Raw genomic sequence first — 12,119 nt, forward strand, 5'->3', positions numbered from 1 at the left:
GGCCACTCGATGCAGCAGGGCAATCCTTCTTCAGTCCTTCTTCTGAGTCAGTCGAGATCTGAGGTCTGGGTGCCAGGGGTGCCCTTTTTATGGTTGGAAATTGCCCTCAGGGCAGGATGCGGTTGGTAGCCAATTGACTGCCAGGTTCCCTCCCACCTGGTGGCTACTTCCTGTGGAGTGTGGCATCTGGCTAGCCAGAATACACCATTCTGCCCTTCCCACTAGTGCAACACATCTGCCCTTCAAAGGTGGCTTCATCTTAGAAGCCAGCCTTTTGGGGCTAACACCCAAGTGGATTCCTGCAGGAGGGAGGTGACACCTCCCCGGCCTGCCATCCCTCATTGTTTTCCTTGCTGAGAGTCGTTACCATGTCTCTCCAGGAAGCCAGGAAGCTGTTTTGTGGCGCAGGCTCCATGTGTGCCCGGAAAGGCACAGGAGTGTTAAACAAACTGGAAGCTTTGCTAAAGCTGCACACTGCAACAAGTTTCTTCCATTTTCACCTGTGATGCAAGTCAAGCTTAATGTAATGAGTTGTTTGATATCTTGGAGTGCTCACTTTGGTTGCACCATTCACGAGTTAGCACAGCTGAGGGGTCAGGGTGTCACCTGGTACTCACCAATGGCCACTTTGTTTTTCCATAGTAAATATAGCAGTTTTGCTGGTTTTACTGTCAGGACATGTACAGTACATGCCTTGCCTGTGTCATATGGTGTACCCTGTGTTTAGGACTTGGTAGACCTTCCAGAGAGTTGACTTACCTCTACAGGGGAAGCAGTGGCTTTGCCATTGCTTTCAATGTCAAAGTTGGGCTAGCAGTGTGGGACTCCTCTATCAGCCTGCAGTGGCGGACTGGGAGACTCTTTTTTTATTTGGGGGACCTCAAGGGGACACAAACAGTGCTGCAAGTCCTGATTTACCTCTCTAACGTACATGCCCAGGGTACCAGGGTACCATTTACTATGGTCTTACAGGTAGGTTAGCCTTTTCCATTTGGGTACAGCCAATTTTACATACACTTTAGAGTCAGGGCACTGCCACTGAGGTCTGGTTAGCAGGCCTCAGTGCACTCTCAGAGTCAAAAAAACAGCAGCATCAGCCAAAAAACTTGAGGGTGACCATACAAACAAGCATTTTCAATGCATTGGGTCTCGAATTTGCTTGATTTAGAGTTATTGGCATTGTAAATTCATAACTGGATTTTTCTTGCCACATACATTGGTCAACCCTGCCTCATAATTCGGTCTTTTCCTGCCTCATAATTCTAGTGGCCCTGCATATAACTAAAACACTTCCATTTACCTTTCTCCTCTATCTGTAGCCCAAAATGAAAATGCAGGCATTTAGCATCCTAATTTAAATCTGCCATTCTAATTCCAATAGAATACCGCTTTCACCACCCCACTATCAGAGTTGCTGGCTGGCTAATACAATTCCCAAAAACAGACACAAGACAGCCACAGAGGAGTAACGAGAAAAATAAACTAGAAGGGTCACCCAAACATATCAAGAGTGTTCCATCAGTCATAGTGTAATAAGGATGTAAAGTTGGTTTGACTCATGGTCATAACTGCAAAACGGAGAGATTAATAAAACATATACTATTATAATATGTAGACCCAATGAAAACATTTATCAGAAATTAACTTTTGGCATTATAATATAATGCTTACAACAACCCCTAGAGAACAACACAATGAAAATAACATTTGCAAGATACATGGTCATGTAACTATATAGTTAGCCTCTAGAAGGCATAAACACATAAAAAGAAAATAACCAAAAGAAATGTAGTGTAACAAGAGATTTATCTTAGTGTAATACATTTTCAGGGCTAGAAGGTCTACTGCAATGACATTACAAACAAGACCCTTAACCCTTTCAATGCGGGCGTCGGCCACTGGCCGACGCCCGCACTACCTCCCTGGTGCGGGTCACGACCAGTGGCCGACACCAGGGAGGGGGTTAATAAATCCTCGGGTGCATTGCACCCGAGGATTTTTTTTTTTAATTTTGTTCCCTGGGAGACACGGAAGCTCTTCCGTGTCTCCCCCCGCCCCGCACCCGCCCCTTTGTGACGTCAGCGCGCCACGAGGCGCGCTGATGTAACTATGTGGATTTCCCCATCGGAGCAGGTAGCGGCCGCAATGGCCACAAACGGCCTTCCCCACGTTCGGGAAGGCCTCGTAAGAAAGGGGAGAGTCTCCCATTTCTTACGAGGCCTTCTGAAAGTGTTTCCTGGCCCTCGATCGCGGCTGTGCTGCGATCGGGGGCCAGGAAACACCACTAGACACCAGGGATTTCACTTGGGGGGGGTCGGCCCCCTTGGAAAACGGGCCGGAACCCCCCCCCCCCCCCCCCCACCGGGGGCAATTTTTTTTTTTTTTAAACAAAAATAAAAATAAATGGACAGGGGGTACCCGAGGGCAGGGCGACCCCCTGTGGGGGCAATATTTTTTTTGGTTTTTGTAGGGTTTCCCTGGGGGCCATTTTGGCCCCCAAGGAAACCATACAACAACTAAAATATATATATATATATATATATATATATATATATAGATATAGATATAGATATAGATATAGATATATCTATAGATATATGTATATATATATATATACTGTATATATATAGATCTAACTATAGATATATCTATGTAGATAGTAGATAGATATATATATAGAGATAGATCTATATATATATATATATATATATATATATATCACTTTTGTCAATACGTGTGTGGTTTCCCTGGGGGCTGCAATCGGCCCCCAGGAAAACCAGACCCACATATAAAGGTGATATATATATATATATTTTTTTTTTTTGCCACCAATTGTCTTGCAGTTGCAGCTTGCGTCTTCAAAGCAATGCACATACTTCAACTGACGCTTTTCAACTGTAGCTTTTAGGAGGCAATAAAAAAGTCAAGTAAGTATTGTGATTATGTTTCTGCTACAAAAGGGTCAGACTTGTTTAGTGGCAGTTTTAGTGCCATAAAGAAGCTCACAAGGTGTATATGCCTACTGCAAAGAGCAAATCGGTATTTTATGTAAATAGCTGAGTACATTAGTAAAGTCAGCCATTACCTGCGCTATAATACAAATGAAATGTATGTGCGGGGTGGAGGGCGGCTATGGAGAGATGAAGGGCACTTTTGCTGGGTGGTAATGAGGGAACCCGAGGAGGAGGGAGTGGGACCACCAATAATGATTGTTGGACTGGGCGCAGGAGGGGCTAAAGACTGTGACGAATGGTATGTGACAAGGTGTTTTTTGAGTGTCTTGAAAGAATGTGCTGATTGAGGGAAGAAGCGCAGGTAAGGTGGCATCTACTGTTGCACGTATCTCACACACACCATCGATTTTGTGACTGTCTACGTAGGCTAGTGTTTTAGAGCAACAGTTTAGCCAATAGCAGAGATAGCATCTTGATGGATGACTGCTGCCGTCAGTCGAGTTATAGAGGACAGCTCTGACATAGGATCAGAGACTGAGACATCAGATACTGAGACAGCATCTTAGGGATAGGACAATGGCACAGACTCTGGGAGTGATTTTTCAGTCGGAGGAGTCCCATTCGATAACTCCTCTTCCAGTAAATTATGAGGGGGGTGATGAGGACAGTCTTGCTGTCCCTTCGCAAGCAGTCTGTGCAACTGGGTAATAGTGGGTTAGCTCAACCCAGAGAGCAGGTGAATGCGGCGGCATACAGAGAGAGAGAGTGCTCTCTTGGGAGCTCCCCAATTTAGTTCAGCCCCAAATTCCACCGCCCAAATCGTACTGTGGAGACATCAAAATTATCTATCGCAAAACAAACTGGTTTGTAAGGCAGGCACCTGTGTTTTTGGTCCTGGTTTCGGCAGCTATATAGAGAAACACATTAAACCCAAACATTTCTGGAAACTAGACATTCGGGGGAGTCCACAGAGGTGTGACTTGTGTGGATTCCCCAAAGTTTTCTTACCCAGAATACCCTGCAAAGCTGAAATGTTGAATAAAAACTCTATTTTTCTCACATTTCTGTCACACAAACTACAGGAATATGCTGGGATCCACAAAATTCCTACCGGTCCTGATAAAAACACTACCCCACTTGAGTGCCTACACCTAGTGCCTGCGTCAGGAATGGATCACCCCAGGGTCAACAGCTGCCTCATGTAAGGACCAACATTGACCGTTGTGATCTATTCCTGTCGCGGGCACCAGGCCTACCCACACAAGTGAGGTATAATTTTTATCAGGAGACTTGGGGGACCGCTGGGTGGAAGGAAATTTGTGGCTCCTCTCAGATTCCAGAACTTTCTGTCACCGAAATGTGAGGAAAACGTGTTTTTTTAGCCACATTTTGAGGTTTGCAAAGGATTCTGGGTAACAGAACCTGGTCAGAGCCCCACAAGTCACCCCATCCTGGATTCCCCAAGGTCTCTAGTTTTCATAAATGCACAGGTTTGGTCGGTTTCCCTAGGTGCCGGCTGAGCTAGAGGCCAAAATCTACAGGTAGGCACTTTGCAAAAAACAGCTCTGTTTTCTGTCAAAAAATGGGATGTGTCCACGTTGTGTTTTGGGGCATTTCCTGTCGCGGGCGCTAGGCCTACCCACACAAGTGAGGTACCATTTATATCGGGAGACTTGGGGGAACGCTGGGTGGAAGGAAATTTGGGGCTCCTCTCAGATTCCAGAACTTTCTGTCACCGAAATGTGAGGAAAACGTGTTTTTTTAGCCACATTTTGAGGTTTGCAAAGGATTCTGGGTAACAGAACCTGGTCAGAGCCCCACAAGTCACCCCATCTTGGATTCCCCTATGTCTCTAGTTTTCAAAAATGCACAGGTTTGGTAGGTCTCCCCAGGTGCCGGCTGAGCTAGAGGCCAAAATCTACAGGTAGGCACTTTGCAAAAAACAGCTCTGTTTTCTGTAAAAAAATGGGATGTGTCCACGTTGTGTTTTGGGGCATTTCCTGTCGCGAGCACTAGGCCTACCCACACAAGTGAGGTACCATTTTTATCAGGAGACTTGGGGGAACGCTGGGTGGAAGGAAATTTGGGGCTCCTCTCAGATTCCAGAACTTTCTGTCACTGAAATGTGAGGAAAACGTGTTTTTTTAGCCACATTTTGAGGTTTGCAAAGGATTCTGGGTAACAGAACCTGGTCAGAGCCCCACAAGTCACCCCATCTTGGATTCCCCAAGGTCTGTAGTTTTCAAAAATGCACAAGTTTGGTAGGTTTCCCTAGGTGCCGGCTGAGCTAGAGGCCAAAAACTACAGGTAGGCTCTTTGCAAAAAACAGCTCTGTTTTCTGTCAAAAATGGGATGTGTCCACGTTGTGTTTTGGGGCATTTCCTGTCGCGGGCGCTAGGCCTACCCACACAAGTGAGGTACCATTTTTATCGGGAGACTTGGGGAAACGCTGGGTGGAAGGAAATTTGTGGCTCCTCTCAGATTCCAGAACTTTCTGTCACCGAAATGTGAGGAAAACGTGTTTTTTTAGCCAAATTTTGAGGTTTGCAAAGGATTCTGGGTAACAGAACCTGGTCAGAGCCCCACAAGTCACCCCATCTTGGATTGCCCTAGGTCTCTAGTTTTCAGAAATGCACAGGTTTGGTAGGCTTCCCTAGGTGCCGGCTGAGCTAGAGGCCAAAATCTACAGGTAGGCACTTTGCAAAAAACAGCTCTGTTTTCTGTCAAAAAATTGGATGTGTCCACGTTGTGTTTTGGGGCATTTCCTGTCGCGGGCGCTAGGCCTACCCACACAAGTGAGGTATAATTTTTATCGGGAGACTTGGGGGAACATAGAATAGCAAAACAAGTGTTATTGCCCCTTATCTTTCTCTACATTTTTTCCTTCCAAATATAAGAGAGTGTGTAAAAAAGACGTCTATTTGAGAAATGCCCTGCAATTCACATGCTAGTATGGTCACCCCGGAATTCAGAGATTTGCAAATAACCACTGCTCCTCCAAACCTTATCTTGAGCCCATTTTGGAAACGCAAATGAATTGCTGTATACCCAGTATAGAATGAAAACCAACTGCAGGGTGCAGCTCATTTATTGGCTCTGGGTACCTAGGGTTCTTGATGAACCTACAAGCCCTATATATCCCCGCAACCAGAAGAGTCCAGCAGACATAACGGTATATTGCTTTCAAAAATCTGACATCGCAGGAAAAAGTTACAGTTACATAAAGAAAAATGGCTGTTGTTTTCAGCTCAATTTCAATATTTTTTTTATTTCAGCTGTTATTTTCTGCAGGAAAACCTTGTAGGATCTACACAAATGACCCCTTGCTGAATTCAGAATTTTGTCTACTTTTCAGAAATGTTTAGCTTTCCGGGATCCAGCATTTGTTTCACACCCATTCCTGTCACTAACTGGAAGGAGGCTGAAAGCACCCTTCGGCAGCCCTTTTTTCCCATTTTTGTTTTAAAAAAACGAAATTTTCACTGTATTTTGGCTAATATCTTGGTCTCCTCCAGGGGAAACCACAAACTCTGGGTACCATTAGAATCCCTAGGATGTTGGAAAAAAAGGACGCAAATTTGGCGTGGATAGCTTATGTGGACAAAAAGTTATGAAGGCCTAAGCGCAAACCACCCCAAATAGCCAAAAAATGGCTCAGCACTGTGGGGGGAGGAAAGGCCCAGCAGCTAAGAGGTTAAAACACAAGCTCCTCTCAGCCATAAAACAAATGTTTCAGCCATAAGAAAGAGATTGAAAAGGGACTGGATGGTGGGAAGGGTTAATATTTTGGGGTCCCCACTAACCTAGTGTGGGGACCCAGAGATGATCTAGACAGAAAGAGCATGTTGTGGTGAACAAAGGTGGTCCCATTGTCCTAGAACCACCACAGGCTGAGTTATGAGCTCAAATGTTTTGTAAAAGAATGTCCTGCAAAGCATTATGGGATGACCAAGTGTAGCAATTATTCTAGTATGTTGAATGTAATGCTCAGAACAGCCCTTAGAGAACACCACAATAAAAATAGCATCTGTAAGAAACATGGTCATGTAATTATATAGTTGGCCCCTAGAAGGTAGACCAACATGTAAACAGAATGGCAGAATGTAATGCAGGGTAATCATATATGTAGCCCCTAAAGAGCATAATGCCTTTCACAAGTCAGGCCTAACAAGCTTACTGCAATATTAAGGCCCTTAAAACACAAACTACTCCCAGCTGTAAAACAAAAGCTTCAACTGCAAGAGAGCTTAAAAAGACACTGAATGGTTGGAGGGGTTATTATTTTGGGGTCCCCACTAACCTAGTTCGTGGACCCAAACATGGACAGAAAGAGTGTGTCATGCTGAACGTTTTGGTGGTGGTCCTATTTGTCCTAGGACCACCACAGATGCAGTTATGGACAAAAATGTTGGGAAAAATAATGCTTGCAAAGCATTATGGGTCAAGTTTTCACAAGTGCGGGGAATATTGTAGTATTGACTCTCCCACTGTGCCCAGAGAGCCTCTGGATTTCTGTGTTTTTTAGTAAAGCATTTATCAATTACTATTGTTTTTGGGAAAGCTATGGAGCTTGAAGGGGAGAGCCAAAAGAAATGACTCTGATTAGGTAACAGTGTGAACAATGTGACAAGCATTCCAATACCGCTGATAGGCCATGGCTGCCATGGAGCATGAAAGGGAGAGACAAAAGAAAAAAATAGTTTGCCCACACTGAAGTATATAGGCAATCATGCAATTATCCATGTAACAGGGTCAGTCTGCAAAGCAGTAACAAAACCGCCCCAAGGCGGGACAAACGTAAAGCATTTATCAATGACATCACAGGATTTTTGAAAGGCATGCCCACGAACGAGTGAAAGTGATGGGCGCGAGATGGGCGTGGTTAAAAGCCCACAGATAAATAGCAACAGGTCGGAAAGCGATTGTGCGCTTGACCTAAAAAGAGGCATTTACTTGCAGCTACCCTAAAGACATTCTCCATGTCACAGCACATCTCATAAGGGGCCTGAGGAAATATGACCACATTACCCCCATTTGATGGAACTCCAGTGTCTCTCTTTGCCAAGTGGCACCATCTTCAAAAGCAGCTCCTTTATCTACAAAACCATCATGACTTCACTGCTGTGTATCTAGCTGACAAGCACACTGCTTGCTGTTGCTCTCTACAAAGCCGCAGCCAGGACACTATCAGAAACTACAAGAAGAAGTGGGGAAATTAAACAACAGGACCCTAGGTAATCTCTATGTATGCACCCAGGATCTGCCAGTACATCACTGTATGCATTAGGACGGTCCCAACCCTTCTCTAATTTATGGAACAGCTGAAGACATATCTCTTTAAAGAATATTATATTACAAAAAAATAGCAGTCGCCCTCCAGTTCTCCAAACGAAGGTTCTGCTCCAATCACTGAAGGCTGTATTTTAGCCTTTGACCCTATACTGCTCTCTGCTGCCTTTTGACTAGGTTTGCGCTCTACAAATACCGCAAACATTTCTCCTTTAAAATCTGGAGAACCCTGTCTCGTCTTGCATTATAGCCAATGTCTTATTCTGTTCACCACACATAACCAAAATGTGAATTTGTAATGCTTTATATTGACATAAGGTAGTCGAAGAATCACAGCGGAAACGTTTGCAGCATTCAAGGCTTTCCCTGCCAGTATCTATTCACTTGTGCGACTTCAACTGTTTAATGTTTGTACAGCCCCATCGGATGACATGAGGCCAGAATAGGGCGCATAAATATCCAGTTAGGGGTTGGAATGGTGGCATCATGTGATGCTGTATAATCCTGAACTGTAATGTGTCCATTCATTGCTATATTTGTCACCCTATGCTGACTGTAGGATTTCCTTCGACTTCCACTGTCGCATAGTCTGTAAAATATTGTATTTCTGGAGGTGAGCCTGTCTTTAGACTCCCTGACTTTACAGGCATAAACCTGATGATTTAGACTTAGAAAATGTTTACCTTGACTTCATACCATTTCACCTCCATTTGATTGAGCCTCATTCTAATTCCCTATATTGATTTACTATATAATTAAATTAATTTATATTTTTGCCTTCTGTATTACACCTAGAAAATGTTATTTTTACTTCTGACGAGTAATTACACCCAAATTATTTTAATAAACCTTCATGATTTAACTTTGCTCCTGAAAATGTATTTCCTTGAAATGCTTTTTATTGAAAGTGTGTTCGAGTGCTAACTAGGGACACATCGCCTCATATATGTTTGAGGTTTAGCAACGCCCCCATGTGCACTTTATGTGGCAGGATAGCCTTAATATGTGTAATGACGTTACAAGGCGCTACCGAATGAGTGTGACATCAGAAACAGAAGGTTCGGCATCATGTTGTGCGCCAGTGCAGATTTTTTTTAATGTTACTTTATGGCTCCTTGATCCGCCATCTTGTGGGGGTGAATGTGAGATTTGTGTGCACAAACGTAGGTCTGTGTTTGTTGGACTGAGCTATGGTGGCATGTTGATCATGGCCTGTTATGTGGTTCTATTGTTCCTAGGAATGCGTTTCCCAGGGAAGCAGAGTACTTTTTAGTTTCGTGTATTTGTTATGGTGTACACACAGTTACTGTCGTGCAGATGTTAGTGGAATAACAATACCTCGTTACATGGTGTGTATTCTACTTGTGTTACACACGCGTAGAGAACGAGAGTACAGATGATAATAGTGAAATGTTTGGGGGAGACAGGACCTACTTTTGAGATTATTGGGAAGTGACAGTATTCATGAGTTCTGAAATGTTTGGGAATTCGAGTATTCATATTTCCCAGTGTTGGGGAATGAAAGTACTCGTATTTTACAAATGTGAGGGGAATGGCAGTACACCATTTTTTCTGTATTTAACAGTTAACAGTGTTCACAGAGCTGTGTACGTGTCTTGAGAATAAATAAAGGTACCCATAGTTTGATGAAAATGTTAGGGGAACGAAAGTACTTGTGTTTTTTGCAAATGTGAATGAATGGGAGTACTTGCGATCATATGGCACGCGCCTCTACGCCTCGTCTAGGGCACTAAGGCCCATATTTATACTTTTTTAGCGCCGCACTTGCGTCATTTTTTGAAGCAAAAGCAGCGCAAACTTACAAAGTACAATTGTATGTTGTACTTTTGCACCGATTTTGCGTCAAAAAACGACGTGAATGCGGCGCTAAAAAAGTATAAATACGGGTAAGTGCTAAATAGATGCAAATTCAATACAATTCACTTCTTGTGTGAATGTTAGACCGAAGTGAGAACTAGTATTTAAGCAAATGTTTTGAGAATCAGTGCTCCTGTTGGGGAATAAGTGTTCAGGATGCTGTACAGATGTTTGAGGAACAGAATGCTCGAGTGTTGGATGTGCGGAGAATGAGGGTCTAGACACGGTGCAGACGAGTACTTGGCCCTGGTTCTACTTTCAGCATACATGCTTCTCTGTCGAGGAGCGCAGATATGAATAACTGATAACGGAAGTCTCCTACGTGATCTGGTTAGTTATGCCTCCTGACTGCAAAGGAAGGTGCATTGTATGACCTTTGGCGTCAACGCGTCCTTTGCCCCACCCACTCCAGTCCTCTGCTGACCAGTGTCCCACACTGCCCACTTACCCTGATCTGTGGTGGAGGAAACGCCTGATGCTTACTGTAGTCCAGTCCAACCCCGGTACTGGTCAGGTGCCAGTCCTGCCTCCTCTGTACGGCCATCGTCATCCTGGCAGAGCGAGAAGAGATGGGAGTAAAACAGGAAAACCGAGGGAAATAACTCCTGTAGTCCGGCGGCAGCTGGTAGAGGCGCTGAGTGGCCTGCAGAGCCGCTGAAGGACTTGGATATCCTGGATGCGTTAACACCGGGTCCTGAGAGTTCACAGGAGCTTGATATCACTGAAGTAGTTTCTGAATGCCCAAACTGTCACTGCAAAGCTTTCTTGACCCCTGAATTTCCTTGCACACGTCGTGTTGAACGAACGGGAGCCGGTGGAGGCCCTGTCTGTCCCAGCTGGAACTGGGGTCCCTCGGTGATTACCCCAGGAGATGATGCGCCGTTAGATGTGCGTGCACCTGCCGGCGGGGCTGGCGGGGTCCCTGCAGTAACTGGAAGGGGAGCCTGCAGGAGTTCGCCCCGAGTGGGCTGATAGAACCCCGTATGCCCCCGCAGACGCTGGCGGTGTGGCAGTGTCCTCTGTGTCCATGCGGGGGATTAAGGGCGCCGGGTGTTACTGTTGGACCTGGACAGATTAGTACAGTCTCTGGCTGTCCATTCAAAGGTCGGTACAGTCTGTACCTGTCCTCTCATGGACTAGTGCAGTCTCTAGTAGTCCCTGCAGGGGTTGGCACTGCCTCTAGCAGTCCCTGCGGGGGTCGGTGTTGTCTCTAGCCGTCCCTGCAGGGTCGCTACAGTCTCCAGCTTTCCATGCAGGGGTCGGTACAGTCTCGGTTCCTGCAGGAGCCGGCGCCGGTCGCGTCTCTCCTCGGAGGAGATTGCTGGGCTCCTGCCTGTATGACCTGGTACAGTTCCTCGTGTCACTGCAGGGCCCTCGCAGCGCACAGGCTCTGGAATGTTTGTTTGTTTACATGTTGCCATGGCAGCGGAGCTCTGCCCAGGGAGGCGTGCGAATGTCCTCGCAGGCAGGCCTAGCTTGTCCCTTACAGTCAGGAGGAACGAAAGCAGTTTCCTGCACCTGCAGGAGGACCCAAATAAACGGGTTAATGTCAGGAGGAATTCAGGACCCACATTAGCACTGCAGGCTACAATTTCAAAACTGTTTAATGTGGTTTTTATAAAATCTGTCGGTAGGGTGACTCTATTATAACAAGCATTTGCAATGCAATAGGTCTCGCATATTTCGAAGAAGTTATTTGTCATCTTTTGACAACGGCGTCCACGAGCTAAAACAAAATAAAACATGAGAAGAAGCTGAGAAAATTCGACTTGGCGAAATAAAATAAAGTTAGCTTTAAAAATAAAACTTTGCAATTTTGCACCTGCTGGGCAAGTTTTTGCCAGTCACAAGCCTTCTGTTTGCTGGGCAGTGGAAGTTAAAAACAACAAATAGTACCTCAAATGGATACCCATAGAGACCAGAAAGACGTCACCCGTGCACTCATCAGCAGCAGACTAGACTACGGAAATGTCCTCTACGCTGGCACCACAATCAAGC

The 12,119-nt window shown here is 45.2% G+C and overlaps 1 protein-coding gene across 1 annotated transcript in view; it reads right to left on the minus strand.

Moving 5' to 3' along the window:
• Positions 1 to 11,518, minus strand: part of SAXO3 (stabilizer of axonemal microtubules 3) — a 73,877-nt gene extending 62,359 nt beyond the window's left edge. The window contains exon 1 of the mRNA XM_069200859.1: positions 10,570 to 11,518. Coding sequence (XP_069056960.1) covers positions 10,570 to 10,671 — 102 coding nt within the window. The 5' untranslated portion in view covers positions 10,672 to 11,518. The remainder of the gene's footprint in view (positions 1 to 10,569) is intronic.
• Positions 11,519 to 12,119: the final 601 nt, after the last annotated feature.

This window comes from Pleurodeles waltl, chromosome 7, assembly GCF_031143425.1.
Source record: "Pleurodeles waltl isolate 20211129_DDA chromosome 7, aPleWal1.hap1.20221129, whole genome shotgun sequence".
In the NCBI taxonomy this organism is placed as follows: domain Eukaryota; kingdom Metazoa; phylum Chordata; class Amphibia; order Caudata; family Salamandridae; genus Pleurodeles; species Pleurodeles waltl.